The 20,087-nt window shown below is 38.2% G+C and overlaps 1 protein-coding gene across 4 annotated transcripts in view; it reads right to left on the bottom strand.

Annotated features, from left to right (window-relative positions):
• AFTPH (aftiphilin) overlaps nucleotides 1-20,087 on the bottom strand; it is a 48,416-nt gene that overhangs the window by 18,362 nt on the left and 9,967 nt on the right. For all 4 annotated transcript variants that reach the window (XR_008234747.1, XM_052784199.1, XM_052784198.1 and 1 more), the window contains exons 2-6: nucleotides 16,354-18,157; nucleotides 5,230-5,381; nucleotides 4,567-4,693; nucleotides 4,189-4,245; nucleotides 1,182-1,304 (exon numbers count right to left, since the gene is read on the bottom strand). Coding sequence is in view for 3 of the 4 variants with exons in the window: in XM_052784199.1 (XP_052640159.1) it covers nucleotides 1,182-1,304; nucleotides 4,189-4,245; nucleotides 4,567-4,693; nucleotides 5,230-5,381; nucleotides 16,354-18,126 (2,232 nt within the window). In the remaining variant the exon portion in view is untranslated. The remainder of the gene's footprint in view (nucleotides 1-1,181; nucleotides 1,305-4,188; nucleotides 4,246-4,566; nucleotides 4,694-5,229; nucleotides 5,382-16,353; nucleotides 18,158-20,087) is intronic.

Consider the following 20,087-nt stretch of genomic DNA (forward strand, 5'->3'; position numbering starts at 1 on the left):
AGCACTATGACTGCCAAGCAACTGAGAAAATGGCAGGTCAGAGATGCTGCTACTTCAGGCTCTTGCAGCTCTCTACACTATGTTTAGTGTATGGTTTAATCTACGTTTTCCCCTCTGTAAAAAACGGAACTTTGAATGCTGCAGAAAGCCAGTGAAATTTTCCTACTTTGCTCATATATATAAATCACACCAGTGATTTCTTCAGCTCAGACTGGCTGCAATAACCATTATTGTTACCTTTTCTAATACCCAGTTCAGCTGTTTAGTTCCACTATAGTATTTGTGAGAAGCAGCATAGGAAGTGTCACCAAACATATATACTACTATAGAAAATAGCCTCAGTTCTAAGCCCACTGACATACTGCTATTCCACAATGAAAAAAAATTTCATTTAGAGCTCTGCACTATGGCAGAGCAAAAAGCACAAGGAAATCACTATAATCAGAAGTACATAGTATTAAGGTCAGGTGTAGCACAAGGATAATTCATTTTGGAATGCCTTCAATCAGAAGTCACAAGCATAGCAGGTAACTAAAGATGCTGGGCAGATTAAACAAGACCTGCACTAAGGAGAGACACAGCTGATTCTCTGAATATGGGTCAAGTACCACTGTAGTGATGCTGAAAATGAGATGTCTCTGCATATCCCATTAGCTAGTTGCCAGTGACACACATTGCAACACGCATGGCAGTAAAGGGGTTTTCTAATATTGTAATATCAAAACAACAACAAAACAGAATTCATGGAACTCAAAGGATCACTCCTAAACTCCTCTGAACTCATTTTGTATCAAGACTCCTACAATAAGCTTCAGAAAAAGCAAAGATGAAAAATGTTAGCCAGAGGAAGGACAACTGTTAAGTTACATCTAAAATTTGTGGAATTAACTGTCCACTGCCTTTTAAAGCAAACTGCTGTAGAACAGCAAATATCATCAGGACTCTTAAATGCTGGCCACCAACTGCTACAGTCTTATCATAGGGACTCCCTTCCAGTCACACATGAAAAGTAGATCCAAGGGCAGGACTTCAATCTGACACAAGGAACACCTGCCCTTGATATACAGATCTCTTTGAACACACCATCTACATATTTTAAATATGAAGGAAGAGGCAAGGCATCCCATTGTTTCCCTCATTCTTTCTTTTCCTCTCCTCCTCTTCCTTCCTCTGTTTTTTACCTGGAACTGATCAGATGTACATGTGTTCATCTCTGGTGATACAGGAGGTGTCTGTCCTATTGAAGCTATTTTTTCTGCTGCAGATATTGGTTTCAAAGGTTCCTTGGTAGGCTCTAACATACCCTAAATAAGTAAAGAAATAAATTAAAAATCACACACACACATATATATATATTCCAAGAACTGCAGATGCAAAAAATTAGAAAACACACTACTAAGTAGTACTACCCTCAACTAGGGACTTGGGGGTAACCATACACCTCTGGGACACTTTCAGTGACAGGGGCAGGAGACGGGGCAGGGGAGAGAATCATCCTGGTTCCTTAGGCCTAAGAAACATTTTAGAGCCAATAACAGAAAAGCAAGGGCTTAGCTGGAGCTTGCTTTCAACTTTCAATAATGTAATTTAAGCTGGAGAAAACATCTACTTGATAAGGTGACAACTTCTCCTCCCAATTGTGTGTAGACTATTCCAGAAATATCAAACGGCCCATCAGAAAGGTACAAGTGCATTCATTCCATTTCAACAATTAAGTAATTCAGAAGAATCAAGTCAAATTATTAGTTTGCAGAATGATATCAAGAACAATAATTATTGACATGGAAATAGATGCATTAAAAAGCATTAAGAAAATAATTAAAACCACATTTTTAATTTTAAAGAAACTGTTCAAAGATAGACTGTACTATGAAAAACATCTGAAACATCTAGTGTTCCTAAATAAAATTGAGGGTGAGAAAGAGATCTAAAGAAAGAGCAAAGTTTGCACTGAAACATGCAGACGACCTCAGAACAATGAGGTATGAGAAAAGAAACCCCCAAATAAAGCCACTGGATTTGCAACTAGCGTATTTTAAAACAATTTCAGGAAGTCAGCCACCAAGATCAGCTGTCCCACAAATGTTTCTACACCATGTTAGGGGAGCTTAGAATTTAACCACAGTGAAATCAATTCTTTTGGACAGCAGAGAAACACATGAAGCAGTGTGACATCAGAAAGCAGTGTGACAACAGAAAACACTCCTACCATCATCTCTATCCAGCTTATTGTGTGCACAAGTATGTAAAAAATTTAGAAGATAATTAATCAGCAACAACAATCTGTTGCAAAAAATAACTGCAAGTGTTGCATACAAACGTAGTCTTGCTCACAAGTATGTTACAGGAAGAAAACAGCAATTACTATGAGATGTTTTCTCTCTGTATCAGAATACCATGCTTACATCCAGAGAAGTGCATGAGCTGACCTTGATGCATCAGAAAACAGCAGCTCTGGAAAGTGACTGTAGAAGTCACTCTACAAAATTAACCTACAGATTAAATGGGCTTAATATATACCAAAGAAAACTGTAATCCTTTTATATTCAATTTGTGAATGACCATATAGAAGCATATGTGTGTTTGTATGCATATATACTCATTTAGGTTTCCAGAAAAAAGAACATATTTATTCTGCTCAGACTAGCAAAAATGGCAAATCTTATCTTCCGAATGTTTTTACTACTACAGACATTACACAGAGTCTGAAATGCCTGAAATCCTGTCTGAAAACAGGAATTACAGAATACTGGCTTAAGTGAAAACAGTTGATCTTGCTGTACTAGGTTACTTGATTTTCCTTCAATCTCCAGAAATCTAAATTATGCTTGTTATTTTTATCTAGCAGTTGGAGCAAGACAATAATACTGTCTATACAATGCTTTTGTATGCATAAATAGCCTAATATATATATATATATATGTCGGTCCTTTATTATTATGCCAATAACGCTGCAAAGCATTACCATGCATCTCTCTTGACCTACAGATATTGAGATGCAATCAAGTCTGTCAGAGAAAGAGTTGCACAAAGACAAATGCTCGAGAGAGCCGAGAAAACTTCCTACACACATTTCATGGAATACTGTAACTACCTAGCAGTTCTTAACCTTCCTTTGAAGCATCTGGTCTTACTGCCAGGCTTCCCACAAGTGCTGATGCAAACTGATGTTTTGATTAATTTCATAGAATCATAAGAGTGGTTTGGGTTGGAAGGGACCTTAAAGATCATCTAGTTCTAACCCCCCTGCCATGGGCAGGGACACCTTCCACTAGACCAGGTTGCTCAAAGCCCCATCCAACCTGGCCTTGAACACCTCCAGGGATGGGGCATCCACAACCTCTCTGGGCAACATGTTCCAGTGTCTCACCACCCTCACAATAAAGAATGTTTCCCCAATATCTAATCTAAATCTACCCTCTTTCAGTTTAAAACCGTTACCCCTCATCCTATCACTACACGCCCTGTTAAAGTGTCCCCCCCATCTTTCCCGTAGGCCCCCTTTAGGTACTAGAAGGCCACTATAAGGTCCCCCCGGAGCCTCCTCTTCTCCAGGCCGAACAGCCCCAACTCTCTCAGCCTGTCTTCCTAGGAGAGGTGCTCCAGCCTCCCAATCATCTTTGTGGCCCTCCTCTGGACCCGATCCAACAGGTCTGTGCTCTTCTTATGTTGGGGGGCCCCAGAGCTGAACGCAGTACCCAAGGTGGGGTCTCACGAGAGCAGAGTACATTTCGATGTTCCTTTGTCATTTCTGACACCTATTTAACAATCTAGTTTCTCGTGTTTTAGTTGACATTTTTACATCTATACTTTATATTTAATAGTTAAAATTCAACAAGAATAACTTTTCATTGATGCATACACATTGATACATTACTTCAATCAACTTTTTTTTCAAAAATGCCTCAAACTCAGCTTAGACTAGCTAGTCCACCATATTAGATAAACATCTTGCTTTATGAAATGAGTAAATCAATACTTTTTTCATTTAAAATAAAGTATCTGCTTGCACACGTAATGAAAATTGTGTATTTGATGATTCTTTTCTAGCATTTCTACTGATGCCTAAGCCATAAACGTACTTGCAAAAGTATCTTGCAGCACACTTGGTGCTTAATATCATTTAATATATTTAATTATATAACGTTGTTGGAACTATAACAAAAAATAACACCAAAAAAAGCTTACCAGTCCTGCTGCATACATAGGTACTATAACAGGCTGTTTCTTGTTGCCTGTAAAGAGCTGATAAAAAAACAACAAAAAAATTTACTTAATAGTTTCTGTGTCAGTGATGATATTTTTTCAATGTTATATAACTTGTGTAAGATTAATATCAGAGAATAAATACTATGTTAAATATAACACAATGGTTAAAAACTAATGCAACTTTTAATATTAATAGGGCTTACAAAAAGTTAATTTGTCAGATGGTCTGTCGTGAAAATCCATGTTCAGTGCAGCTATGCAATTAAGAAACAAGCATTCACACAAAAGGACTTTCACCTGGTTGTACATTTAAAGCAGCTCCATTATTTAGAAAGCACTTTTTACTGACAGACTCACAATATTTCTTGTGTCGATTCCCAAGGAGCACAAAAGCTTTTTGTTGCTGTGGGAGCCACCCCACTGGTATCTCAGTCCATACGCATCATGGATATCCTGCAGCTCTGTCCACACATCCATCAGTTCCCTGTACAACCCATCATAAATCAAGTTATCAACAGGAGTAACAGCTTAGCAGCCTTGAATATTTATTCTAGTTTTTAACGCAAGTGACTTATTATACATTCCAATTAAACTTATGCCCAAGCACAACACCTAGGGGAACTAAAACTGCACAGTGTTCTCAGAACAATTATAGTTCAGACTTCTTATTGGAAAATGATGTCTACAGCAGACAGGACAAGGCCTACTTAGACTTCGTCATCACATGAATAAATATAGCCATTTATATCAAGTGTAACTAATAAGACATATTCTGATTAACTCAGAGACATTACTTAAAAGATGATATGCTGCTGACTATGTTGATATGCTATGTGAAATACTCCTGGTGTACGTAGTCACTGAAACAAAACATTCTGCTAGATAGCTAATTTTTACTTGATAGTTCCTTCAAAACGCTTGAAGCAAACAACTCATTTTAAATTACTGCTATATGTTTTAAGTTCCCAAAGAACACACGTTTCTACTTCATTTTAAGTTTGTTGCACTGTGGCTTCTTACCCAGTATTTGCTAAGGTCTCCTCAGTTGTCATCTGCTTTTCACCTGCTTCCAACAAATGATTCAAGGAACTTATTTCTTCTTCAATTTCAAGAACAGGTATGGAAGGAAAACAGACTTCAAATATTCGTTCCAGACGACTTAGCAATGTTGTCTATATAAAAACGAAAATATTTATGTCAAATTTTGTTAACTGTTTTAAAGAAAAGGAGTCCAAAATTACAAAAATAAGATGGAAGACAGTATGTAGCAAATACAAAGTTTCACTTACAACAAAATATTTAAGTGTCAGAGTATCACAAGACTTTTTAAGTACCAAATACAGGCTGCTAGCTACTGAGAAACAGTAAGGATCTTGCCCTCTGCAAAGCGAGTTCTTAGAGAAGAGTCCACAACAGTTCTTACCAGAGTCACTCTGTTATAAATTAGCAGAAAATATGTGCAACAAGTATTATGCTACATTTACTTAAGATGTGTTAAAGTCTCCAAATTTACACATGCTAAGGGCTTCACACATTTTTCTCAGCTAGCTTGGTATTAATAAATATCATTTCACTTAATGACGATGCACTTCAATCCAAACTTGAGACTTAACTTTGATTCAGAAGACAGCTTCACTTCTTGTAAGATGTATGCAGTTAAAGGTCTCACAAAACTTAGCCTGATGTGCAATATGCTCGTGGTGTGGTAACAACTTCAAAAATGGTAAGGAAAAACTATTTATAGTCCAAAGACTACACACTTCCTAAAAAATTGTTAGTATCAGTGACTCAGATGTAGAAAAACTATAATCCCCAGCTTCATTTGCTATGGTTCACGTGATAGGTATAATGCAGAAGAGCCAAGACTAAGGCATTTAAACCTATCGTTTGTCAAAAAGTATTTGTAAGATTTGTTTGGTACTTCTCCAGACCAAAAAGCTAACAAAGAAAAAGAAGAATTACTTAATGCCTTAATTTCTTGTCCCCAAACCTATTTGTGTGTTTTTACACATTAGAGGTTGTTTAATTTAAATAGAAAAATTACTTACTTTTAAGCAATTTCCCTTTCCTCCCATTCATGATTCAGATAGTTGATGCTGAATGCTGTGATCCTGTGAGGGTTAAAAGCCAACCTGGGGAATGTTGCTATCCTAACCAAATAACTTAAAAAAAAAACCAAAAAATCCCCACTAAGTTTTATTTTAGCCGAATAAGGTGCCAGCTAGATAGCACCATGGTTTGCATTACTACAACTTTATCTACATTACTCTTTTCTGACCTTCTTTCTGCTGCCTGACATTATAAACTCACACCAAGAGTATGTAAATATAAATAGTCAGAAGTTTTGCAGGAGGGCTACAGATCTATATCCCACAGTTTTGAGAGACTAGGCAGGATTTCCTGCTTGTCACAGAGTTGCAACCATGTCTTGATGTCACTATTACTTCAGTCTCCCTTGGGAGAAAGGAAACTTCAGCATCTTAGGAAGGCCAACAGGATTCTTAAGTTTCATAGCGCAGCAAATGTCTCCTGCTTTTCTCTCCACCAGTGCCACCATCACTGCTGTTGGGTAGGATGAGGTCCCAGCAATATAAAGAGCACATGTTGGTACTAATGGTTTCCAGGCATTTTAATTCCATAGCATGCAGTGAAGAATGTTCCAATTCTTGCCACTTGGGCCTTGGCAGCTGGATTTAATATTAAAACAAAAAAACCCTCACGAACCCTCAAACAACCTCCGGCCCCCACAAAAACACATAAAAAAATCCCCCCCCCCTTTTTTTTTTGTACAAGCTTAGTATGCTTTCCTCTTTTTAAGTTCTTCCCTTACATTTCTATCTCTTCTATTTCCATGTAGCCATAGAATCTCAACTTTATTATAGCTCTATGAACTGTCTCAGACATCAGATGTACCACTGCCACAGAATATATTTTTTCCCCAGTTCAACCCATTAAAAACTGGTAACTGACAATCTTTTAACATTTATTATATGCACAAAAAAAAAGAAATTAAAGCCTTTTTTCAATGCACTTGTTAACAGCAGCACTCAAATCTCTTCTTGCTAGGGGAAAGAGACACAAGCCTGGCACAAAAGGAACATTTCTGTCTTTCTAGTTTGGAGTCCCTCAACAGCCACCTTTCTGATGCTCTGCTGTACTGCCCACAGGGCAGCATCCAGCTTTTCTACTGGGGAAATGGAAAAGAAACTGAGTAGGCAAAAATCCCTCAAGCATCCCACAGTGTGTGCTAGTATAGCTATGCCAGCAGAGCCCTCCTGTGGAGATGCAGCATATTCCAGCAGCAATGCTGAATTTACAAACATAAACCTCAGACAGAAGTTTTGCGTTGCAATCAAAATGATTTAAGGTTCAGAGAAGCAAGGCTGGTAGGTGGAAGTTACATATTTTAATTAGACCAACCAATACAGTTGGGACAAACCTTTAGACACCAGAGTATCTGCTTCATAATTATAATAGGTATCTACAACATTTCTCATTTGAATTTTTATCTGAAAATTTGCCTCGTCTCTTGTCTCAATTAAGCAAACCACTGACCGTGTACATCAGCAAACATAGTACAGGAAACATAGCAGAGTGGCAGACACCACATTATCAGAATATCTTGATTTTGTACTGGAGTCAGGATGACAAGCTGGGAACTGGGAATCAAGTCTGTTCACTCTATGCTCCCTATTCAGCTGCTAGCGGCAAAAAGCAGGAAAACAAAGTTGCTTAGAACATCAGCTCTTCAGTTTTGCTACCTGTGAAAGAAATGCCTGACAGGAACAGCCACCAGGTTCAGTTATTTGCAAAGCATAACGTCAAAGTGCCATATTACTATACTATCAAAGAATCTGAATTAGACAGCATACCTGACTCACACTTTTTTTTCCTCTTCATTACCTTACTGGTATGCTTTGACCATAATGAGTCATGTTCTACAGTATATAATTTTCGTTTTAATCATCTCTTCACGCCCAATCATTTTGGCCATACAGTAAGGTATAATACTCGTTACATTGTTTCATGTTTGTTGACCTGAACTAAGACACTAATTTACATTTTTAGGAAGCAAAACTAAACACTATTCCAGATTATAGCCTAACACTTCAGCATACAAAAGCATGCTCACTTACGTTTTAAAACTTAACTTCACCTACAATATATCACTTGCTCTTATCTTACATGAACAGGTGAGGCTTACTTCATTTCTGTAATACAGCAGGAATACATATCCCCAGTGAAAACAGAGGCAGATGAAAGGCATTGTATCATGAAAACAGCAAGACATCAGGTTTTTTGAAAAGCATCAACATCTGAGAACATGCTAGTGTCTAAGAACACGCTTCCTAAGGTAATGAAAGAATTAAGAGAGAGTCCCTAAGAACCAAGAACCAAGCTGCATTTCAGTCAGCACCCAATTTCAAATTTGAGCTTAAGAATTGTGCCAAAATTTCAGGAACAGTTTAATTATAGCATTCTTTACACTTCCTTTTATCTTTTCTAAATTTCCAGAAATGCTTAGCCCTTATTTATATACGATAGAGAAGAATGGTTTCCATAGCAAACCAGAGTAATTAATTCTATGTGTGCAAATGGACACAGGGATGAGCATACCAACACACACCTCCCAGGCAGTGGCAACATCCTTAATGGAAGCAGCTGAACTTTTTCTTCTAATTGGTAATGAAATCCTGTGGTCACAGCTCCCAAGTATAAAGGGCATTACCAAGATTTTGAAATTAGTGTAAATGTCCATCTTCTACAAACCTCAATCTATTGTTTGTATAAACAGACTGTAAGAAAATATTACTTCTGACATACACAGTAATGTCATGTCTTTCAGGGTGAAAAATCCTGAAAAAAAGAGGCAGAAAAGAAAACAAGAACTTTTCTCCACTTTACATGTCACTAAAAGCACTTGATACCCAAGTATCTCCACTGCCATTTGAGAAGAGTAATTCTTAAAGACACTTTCTGAAGATGTGAACGAAGGCTACAGCTGCCATTCTAAAAATTAACTGTGAATCTCCAGTGACAAACTCAAAGCCCCGTAGTTTCTGTGACTGCATGCAAGTTTTTGGTAAACAATTAGGATATGTGGTAATCATCACCTGAAACAATCAAAATATCACAGATGTAACAGACTTTCAAGTGAGAATGATAACCACAGGATTAGAATTTATCTCCTTGGCAGTTAAACAGGGGGCAAGATTCAGCCCTCAGTGCTGAAAGGCCAAAGTACTTGGCTTACAGAATTTGTTTTTCTCTTCTTCACCACAAGACTATAGAATCAATGAACTCCTTCAACACAGCAAATCTACACTGGCCACCCAGCACACTAAATCCTCCCCAGCTGCGTCCACATGAACTCAACAGTGACAGGTCGCTGCCTTTCTTCAGAGCTATGAAAAGAGGAGATAATAAAACTTGCCATAAAGACAACATACTTGGGCTACAAGTTGATACATTTGCATTTTTCACTATATGACTGCTGTAATACTTCTCTGGGTGAAGTTTCAGGGAACTCTGTGTACAAAGGGGAAAAAAACCCCAACACAGTTGTCTTGCTTCTCTCCACAGTCCCAATCACACATGAGCTGCGGAGCAGACACGAGCTCATCCAGTGAACTTCTCATGCTGGAAGCTGAAGAGTGGAGTGGCACTTTGTCCCTCCTTCCTTCCCACTTTCCATCAGAGGGGACAGTCCCATTTCTCAACACAATCCCTCATTTTCCCCACTCTCACTTACGGCCCACAGCATCTCTGCTCCGGCAGTCTTCGGAGGTGCTTTAAGAAGGGAGAGAGTTGGAAGCAGAGCATGCCTTCAGCCCTCCTTTTCTTGCTGCCAGGAAAAGAGGCTATGGAGGAAGCAACACAAGCTCTGGGCTGTTTGCATCTATTGAACACAAAACTAGAAGACCTAAGAATAAATAAAACCAGTGTAATAGTTAAATTATTGAGAATAGTTAGATATTCAAGTCTTATCTGACAGAAAAACATAAGAAAGGAGACAGAAATTGGCATATGAAGGATCCAAGATGATAAATATGTAATTTAGGAAAGGAATAAAGTCCATATGGACATGATTGGCTTCTAGTTAGAATTCAGAAGCCAAGTGAAGGCTCTCAAAAAACAGCAGAACAAAACTCAGGGGCCAGAAGCCAGGAAAAGAAACTCATTAACCAGAGAGATTTTATTTATTTATTTTAAATCATGAATGCATTGCTCTGGAGAGTGCCTAACACAGGTATTTATGACCATTTTAACAAAATAAAGCAGAGGTTAAATGAGAAACTGCCTTTGCTGGGTTTTCTAACCACCAAACCATATTTTCCAGCAACACGTTTGCCTGTGAGGAGCTAAGTTGCCATATATTCCTGTACCTTCACCATGGGGGGGGGGGGGGGTGGGGTTGGGTGGCGGGGTTTTTTTGTTGTTGTTTCTTTGGGGGTTGGGGTTTTTTTTAGGTTTTGAGGATTTTTTTTTTTTAATGAGCTAAACTACATGACCATACCGTTAACCCAGGGCAACTGAAAAACTGATTTCAATGGATGCAACTCACCATGGAGAACACACCAATCAACTTCAGTGGGTTTCAAAATCTTCTGGACTCAAGCATTAAACAAAGCTGAACAGTTAACTAAACACACATAAGCAAACAAACAAATCACTAAGTTCCTAGTTAAGTGGGGGCAGTTTTTTCTTTGGAAAAGTTTATGGACTGCTTAAACTAAAAATCAGTTTCCCTTCCACATAGCAACAATTTAGTTCCTTCTCTGATGTGCAGGCTCTGCTGAGCAAAGAGAACACCTTCTCAAAAGCAATGGGAGAACAGCTGCAGGCAGAAAAACTCCCGAGTATAAAAGAGACGCAAAGCTTACAAAGAACACTAGTTTAACTTCTCATGATTCAAATGTGATGGCTTTCCTCCACCCATCCTGAAAAGCAGATAAATTTAAGATAGTGCCATAAATTTCTTAGAGGTAAGAAATGGAATTGTTTCATTTTTATTACCACAGGTAATTTATAATGGAAACACTGGTCCTAAACTGAGATTTACAAGCCACGAAGAGGATGCCACAAGAGCTAAAACCCCTCAACAACACAAAATGAAGAGTAAGATTTTTTACAATAATTTAAAGAATTAAAGAAGGCAATGATAGTCCTAGATATCCCAAAAACATTTTTAAACAGTAACTATAAAGGTCTTGAGCTCAGCTGCAAAGCAAATCTGAAAATTTAGAGGCTTAAGAAGAACAAGACTTCTCTGCTCTTTTTACTGCTTGATACAAGAGAGTTATAAACCGCAGGGAAGTTCAGTGTAGAAATGTGAATCTGTCTCCCTCCTTCTTGCTGGAAGGCTTGCACATTTTTTCTCCCTCAGTTGGAAGAATGTATCAAATCTTGCATCTTCCATGCAGGCAAAGTGAAGTTCAACAGTTATTTATCTAGACTACATAAAACTTCCTTCTCATTTCAGTTGGTCACGTTGTTATTATCTAGTGGTGGTGTACTAACTTTTCAGTCAGGCTCTGAGAGGAAGTATAGTAGACAAAATTTATGTGTACAAAATGGAAAATAATTTTGTTCTGTGACACATAAACAGAAATGCTAAAACAACCCTCTCCCAAACTATTTTCTTTTGTAAGATACCCTTAGCCAACGTGTTCTGAAATACAGCAATTATGGGCTGCTATTAATGGTCTGGTTTTTACTGTTATTCAGCTGCACACACTTAAGAACTATGCTATGGACTTAAAAAAACCCAAACCTTTCCAGACAGACATATTTACACTGCAAGTTGTTACCAGACTGTCTGAACTTAATTTAGCCAACATGATCTTAATTTATCTTAGTGAACTGGGAGGCTGAAGTCTTTATGGTCATCATTTCTTTTTTCCCAGAGCATGACTTCATTCATTGCCCAAGACAAAGTACTCCGCAAGTGAGAGTGATCCAGGGTTTTCTTTGTCTTGATGCATACTTGTGGCTTAGTTACTGTGCATCACCCACACTGTCTGATTAATCTGAAGAGGTAAAGCCTCTAATAAGATGAGGATCTTAAAACCCACTTGGAGGACTGTTCAGGTTTCCCTTCCTCCCTTTCAGTATTTGTTAACTCTCAGCTAAATCAGGTAAGAGTTTTGGCCTTCCAACCAAGCCACTATTCATCTCCTCCTGCTCTAGAGATGCCCATGCACCTTGAACACAGCTAGGCACTGCTGTATTACCCACCCATATGATTACCATAGGTAATAACTGCTCTTGTGCTTTGCTGCCTATGTCCTATACATATTCTTAATGCACAATACAGCAGAGTAACCCCCTCAGCTAACTAATGTTCAACACTATCTTATGGAAAAAGCTGTGCTACAAGCCTTATATTCCTTATAAGCATAACTTAGTAGCGTGCTACGTGATCACATAAAGGGGATTAATGCATATTGTACAGTACAGGTTCGCTCAAAACTTGTTAGATCAACCAGTTCACTCGCCACTACATCTTAATTCAGTTTTAATGAACACAAAGGCACATCCGTATCTACTACAAACCTGCAGCTATACTGAAACCAGCTATTACATATTTTTTCAGCTGAAGACAGACATTAAATGACTAAGGTATTTGGTAGTATTAATATGGGTTCAAATAATAGTTTGTGTATCTGTGTCCATCAGCCTTTGAAACTGGTACCTTTTCTAAGGGGTTACAAATTCCTTCAGCGGTTTTAACTCAATACCATATACTGTGTCCTTTTGCTTCTCCCCTCCATGCAGCACTACTGAATAGAAAAGGTCAGCATGTTACAAATCCTACATTGCAGATTGCGTGCAGTATTCGGAGAGCCTAAGACCAAAGGCAAAGGAGAAAAGACATAATGATCTTTTTGCCACATGTCACTACAGAAGGTCATTTTTGTGACCTGTTTCCTCTTATTCTCTTCTTTTACATCCTACATTTTGTAAGAAAAGCTGGATTAATTAAATTCAAGCAAAGTCTAACTTCTAATTAAACATTATAACAAATCCACAATCTTTAAAACAATTTGCCTGACATACACTTCACAGTCAAGACCACATTCAGAAAGCACAAAATTTTGCTGCCACCTCCACAACCAGAATACACAAACCAAGGAAACAGAAACAAAAATACACAGAGACCATTGGCAAGGGAACTTGAGCTACTGCTAAATAACTTTCATTTCATGCTGCATTCTGGATGGACGAAAATTGCTGTATACATCATTTCCACATTTAAACAGTAATGCTGCTGGCTAAGCATACAAAAGCAGAAAACTGAAAAGCAAAGAATTACGTTAGGGTCATTCTGTTTACACACCATTCAAAATTATTTCACTACCACATTTACAGTGGCTCTCCTAGCCTCAACACCACAGATGAAGTGTATATAGTATCTTGTAAACGATCCAAGTTCACTTTTATCCTAAGCTGAGGTCTCAATTTTCACATCTATCTCAAGTGTCTAACACATGCAGTATTTCTCTCTTGCACAGCCTGCTCCCTTTAAGTTGCTACAGCAAGTGCTTTTTAGATCTGCCAGCAATACGTTGATGCAAGTGATCTACTCCTCTATATCCTTCTTTGGTCAGAGCAATAAAAAGCTTTTTTTGCTTACCTCTCCCTAGCTTTATTTTGCATGCAAGTGCTCCTGCTTTTGCATCAAACAGCTCCAGAACTCAACTTTAATGCACGGGAAAGAGAAGAGCGCAAATACTTTAAAACTTGTGGTTTGGCCTCAGTGACATCCTCTTAAACGAAAGTAAAGAAGCCGATCAAAATCTGAGTTTAATTTTGCTAAGATTCTGCACTCAAAGTACTGGGACTGTCTGCTGCGTCATGTTGACTCAGCTAATCTCAATGTTTCTAATTGCAACTTACTAAACTGTGGCTCAATTGATTAAAAACGAATTACTACGCAAGATTAAAAGAAAGCTTTTTTTTTTTTTAATATAAAAAGGTTTCAATAAATCCTCCCAAAACTTAAAGCACTTACAGAATACAAAGTAAGTTTTGAAAATGTGTAACTATTGTTTTAAGAGTTAACTGAAAAAAAGATTTAGCAACTAACTGTACTTGCAAGGCTAAGGAAACTATTGCAACAGAGAAAACATATCCAGCTCAACTTCCTCTACAGCTTATTTGTGTAAAACATTCTCTGAGTTGTACTTCCTCACTGGCAGGGGAGGCAGAACATCACTTTATATCCAGTCACAAGTGGCTGTAGTATAAAGAGAAGGAATGAAAATATATTTAAGTCTCAAAACTTGCTTTACAATCTAACCAAACTACTGTATGACTTCATGACAGACCACCAAAGAAACTCCATTGTAACTTGGCTTTTATCTTTTGTTAAGGCAGACTTTGGGAGGGGGAAAAAAAAAAAAAAATCATTACAGAGCCTCTGAAGGTTCTGGTTTTATACAGGTCTACATTCAGAAGTGTTTTCTATTGAAAATCCATCATAAAGTTATGGAAACTTGTAAGTAAAAATAAATGTTTGAAACCTTCAGACTATCCCTTAATAGCATGATTAACTAGAGAAATGGATGATTTACTAGAATCATCTCCTCACTCCATTTCTTTGTCAGATTCTGGACAGTCTTTCAAGTGGCAACAGGAACACTTTAGATTAATTGCACTAACGACCTTAGTACTCTCCAGTTTTGTGGGTGAATGACCAACAGAATAGGTAACAATAGATTCGTGCTTTCACCTTGAGAAATGGACCCGCACATTCAGGTGATGACGAGCAAGGTTTTGCATAGGCACAAAAATCCACCTGCAGGTTCACTTGTGAGCCTTTTTTTGGCTCGTGAAGCCACTCTGAAATTTGGTGTGTTAGTCCTTGCACGAAACAGCAAGAAGGAAGCGTCAGGAGCTGAAGCTCATAGCTTTTAACGTGACAAGAAATCAGCGTTAAGCCCCTAAAGCTCCATTCCATTTGCTGCAAAGCTCCGGCTGGCACGACCTTCTTCTGAAAATCCATTTCACCTGTCACTGGTAGGAAACAGAAAGAGGCAGGGCTGCCACCAAACCTGCACAAGGTCCTGGTAGAAAGGACTTACCTCATTTCCTTTTATTGCCAGAGAAGATCCAAACCTTTCAGACACATATTACCACTAACACCCTTTCTTGCTGGTGTTGCCGCATGCTTCCAAAAGACAGAGCATACTCTAAACTACTCACATGGGATGACATGATTAAAAAGATGCATCGAAGAGAATTTTAAACTCAAACTGTTGTTCTGAATTTTCTGAAAGTAAAATTATCTATGTAGGAACAGGCAAAGATCTCAAAGATGACCAGTGAAAAGACTTAGGAAGGAATTAATTAGGAGTTAATACATACTTAGCAACTAAGGCAGAAAACCTAGGGGGTGGGGGTAAGAAATAAAACCTATCTACTTCACCCTTCCCAAAACTCCTAATTAGAAATAGCAGCAGCTTTAAGAAATCATCAGTCCTATATTTGTGGTGTTGCTATAATGTGGCGCTTCCCGCAGTTAATGTATAACAGGGACTTATTTTAAAATAACTTTTAATGGTTAACTTCCCAGGAGTTGGAATACCAGTGATAGAACTCCATAGGTCATATTTTATCATGCTCTCTGTTCTAAGCAAATGAGAGCAGGTATTTACAAATCGAGTCATCATTTTCAATCAGATTTTGAAAACGTGATAGAGATGGTTATGAAAAATTTTGGGAACCAGTAATCTCAGCTTCCAGTCACACCACTATTTTACAAAAAGGCAACATCAGAGTGCCCCCGCAAAAGGCAGTGAACTATGAAGCAAAGGAAGAACTATCACAGGCTCCAAAATGTTTATGATGGCTTATTCCTTTGATCAGTTTATGTAGAGGACCACATATAATCATCAAAACAAATGCATACAAGTTCCAGCATACCCCGCTCATTTTTCTGCGGGAAGTAACAGTGCAAAAGATACAAGATGCAAACACAGCATACTATTTTGTACCAGCCCATCTCACCCACCAAATGAAATCTCTCCCACAAGACAAACAAGGACTATTCAAACATTTATTGTACGCAGAAGCAGGAACCAGGAAGAGCTGTATGCACAAGAGCAGAGCAAGACTGAACAAAATCAAGAACACCCTTACCTGAACCAAAGGTGCTGGCTCTTGAGATTGCTTACTGGTAGTTCCTTGGAAAGATGCTAAAGCAAAATTGTCAGTCTTGTGTAATACTGGACCATCAATCCTGGCAGATGCATCTGTCCTATGTGACTGCCACGTCTTTTTTCTATGATGAGATTCACCAGCTTGCTCATCTCCAAAGGCAGCCCAAGAACAGCTGTCTTTTTGTTCATCTTCAAAAGCATTCCAGTCTGTAGCCTGGTTACAACCTGCTGAACTGAAGTCCGCAAAGTCATCAGAGTCCTGAAAAGCAACACTCTCATCTTGAGGTTTTGGCACTGAATCAAAGTCTCCAAATTCACTATCATCACCATTTCCTACCTCAGTAGTATGCTGGAACTCTAAGCCAGAAGTTTTACTGGTAGTATCACATTCTAAATTGTCAGCAGTCTGATTTAGTTCAGCCTGATCCAACCTTGCTGGCTGCTGAGAAACAGTACTTTTGTCCCTGAATTCACCAAATTCATCATTAGGTTTGCTAATATGTGTGGGCTGTTCGGAAGATCCTTCTAAATCTAGAGCATTTACTGATTCTTGAGCATTAATGAAGGTGGGAGATGCACTGCTGACTGAACCAAAATCACCAAAATCATCATCATGTGTGTCACTGCAAGCTACAACTTCAGTACTATTTCCACCATTCTTAAGATCTTCAGAATCACCCAATTTTTCTCCTGCAAGATCACACCTTAGGCTTTGGATCTTATCAGCCTTGATGTCCTCTGTTCCCAAAGAGTCATCAAGTCTAGTAAAATCTTTGCCATTCTCTATGCCATGTTGTCTTCTCCTCCCACTGTGGTCTCCATTTTCAGTAGTGCATATCGAACTTCCAGTTGTTCGAGATGTACTAGAAATTGCAGATTCATTATCTTCCAGTGCTGAGGGACCCTGTTCACAACTAATTTCTGAAATGCAAACCTCTTCTTCAATACGAGTTACTCCGTTTATTCTGTTGTTCTCCTGAATGCTCAGAGAGTCTCTTTCATTAAGAACAGTGAATATTGTAGGTCCTGTTCCCTCTAAATGGATTGGGTTTTTGTTTGAGAATGTAGCAAAATCTGCAAAGTCTTCACCTGAGCTAGGCATTGAGTTCAAATTTTGCTCAGTACTATGGGTGCTAGCAATTTTCAGTCCCTTTGAGTCACCAATACTGTCTAGATCTTCTGTTCCCTGAGGATTTACAGGGTCTGATGCTGCAAATCCATTTGTTAGAATCTCTAGACACGGAAGTTTCTCACCATTACAAGCATCTATTTGCTCATCCTGGCTCTCAACTACTATACCAGTTCTAACAACATGAGAAGAAAGACACTCTGATTTCCCAGTGTTGTCTCTTTGTTCCGCTCTTTTGTTTACATCTTCTAAAGTGGTACCTGAAGTTCTAAACTTAGATTTTTCTTTGCTGGTACTAGTAGCTGACATATCAGAAAGTTCCTTAGTAAGAGTAGGAAGCTCTGCAATGCAGTCTTTATCTTTAACATTTTTAACAGAAGTGAAAGTTGCAATGCTAGCTACATTGTCAGAATAATCATGAAGTGGGATGAAATGATTTGTGGGTATAAACTCTTCCTTTGGATGACTGTAGTCTGGTGTGTCAAAATCAGCAAAAGCCACACCAGCAGTGCTTACACCAGAAAATCCTCCAAATTCTCCAAATTCATCTTCATCATCATCATCGGCTCCATTGTCTAGTGGTGGAGGGGATGAGGAGTACATTCGAATAATGTCTGGTTCCATTGTTTAGTTCCACTTCAAAGTTAATGTATTTCTATAATAGGGAAAAAAAGAAGTATATTAGAATTTGGCTAGCTTTTGTCATGTCTTTTTTTTATTTTTACTGTTCCACATTCTATTTTAAAAGTGTGCGTATAGGTCAAAGTCCATACTAAATATGAGAAAGGAACATTCCCCAAACCCATTTTCTAACCAATTCTTTTGTCTTAGAAGTCACAGAGAATCTACTGGAGACAGTTTAAGTCTCTTGTAAACTACTACATGATCATATTCTCAGCAGACAGTGCTGAAATGCCAGAGCACAAAACACATTTGTCTTGAGCTGTTGTGCAACACACCGACACAACTAAACTCAGTTTTAACCCATCAGTTCTCTACTTCCTGTCACCAGCAATTCATAAAATAGCCAATGACCCTGGTCCATCTTTTACCACACTCACTTGTGCACTCAGCTGTACTGTATGACAGAAATTAAGCCACTTGATGGACTATGCCACAACAGTCATGTACGTAAGGCACCTTCAGTAGCACCAAAGTCTTTGAAAGATGTTTCCATAAGCTTTGAAACTATGAAGGAGTGGAGGAAGGAACTGCTGTTACAATTGCTAACTATGACCTGCTGCCCTACCGTTTGTTTCTTTCTACCAATTCATGGGTTTCTGTTAGGTCCCCCTGTTCTTTGGATTTCATAACTGCAAGCCAACACACTGTCTCCACAGCTGCTGCCACTAGCCTGCTTTTGTCTTACGAACCGCCAGCTGGGAAATGCCATTATGAGCACCAGCAAAGCCTAGAGCAAAACAAACTTCTTCATCAAAGCTTATTCTCAAAAGCAGAAAGGAGCAAGATTATCCATAAAATATTTAAATGCAAATCACTAAATCACAGGGAAAAAAAAAAAAAGAAGAAGAAGAAAGTATTCCCATGGCCTAGATAGAAACAGATTAAGAACTCTATCTTAACATTGCAAACCATTACAGTAACAAGTAAGGTATGGATGGAAAATCTTCTTTCCTAAAGAGTGATCTTGATTTTTTTTTTCCCCAATATGGTGTGTAATTAATGAAACAATAACTACTACTATTTATAGATTCACAATTGTACGTATCACTTAACTAGTTCATACCTTGGAGCCCTTAAAAGGAGAGCTACGACCAAGCTCTTTCCATTTCAAATGACACCTGCCATGAATAAACTGTAACAACATACTAAGCATTATCTACAGAAAAAGAGTGGAAAAAACCTATACATATTAGCAAATATTTGAATTTCTAACCACCAGAATAAGTACAGACTTTACAATACTAGTTCTGAAACACAAATAAAATATGATCCTTAACTCTGATGTCTTTCACAAATGACTTTGTACATGCACCTAAACAGCAGCACACAAAGGGTATAACAACAACAAATGAAGCTCTGCGGTTCTTCTCAAGCATAATAGCCCAGCACCTGAGCCAAACAACTCTTGGTATTTGCCAAGGAAGTCTGGCATCTTTAAGGTGACTAACATACCTTCATTTTTTTTTTTTAAAGGGTATTTTGCAATTACAAAAGAACATCATGCTTATCAGATGAAACCATGAAATAATTTGTAACATCACATGCAAACTGAAGAAGACTACAAAGGAATTTTGTTTAGAATAAAGAGTAAGCTGTCAACAAGCTCCCACTTATGCTTACTCAGCACCAGCTGCTTAACAAGGTATTTGAGAGAAGCACTTCACTTTTATCTCAGAGGCCTCATCTATCAAGAGCACTCTCCCTTTCACATCAAGGTCTAGCAATTGCTGTTTAATGTCATACACGAACGTAAAGATCCTTTCCAAGATGTTTGTAGAGTGTGACTTTGTGTTCACACAGAGATTACTCCAAACTGTTTAGTCTCCAAGCTTCTCGTTTTTCAATTCACTAAATACAATAATAGCATTTCTTCTTTGTAACTATCAGAGCAGCCATTCCTT

The sequence above is a fragment of the Harpia harpyja genome, chromosome 4 (genome assembly GCF_026419915.1).
Source record: "Harpia harpyja isolate bHarHar1 chromosome 4, bHarHar1 primary haplotype, whole genome shotgun sequence".
NCBI classification, from domain to species: Eukaryota; Metazoa; Chordata; class Aves; order Accipitriformes; family Accipitridae; genus Harpia; species Harpia harpyja.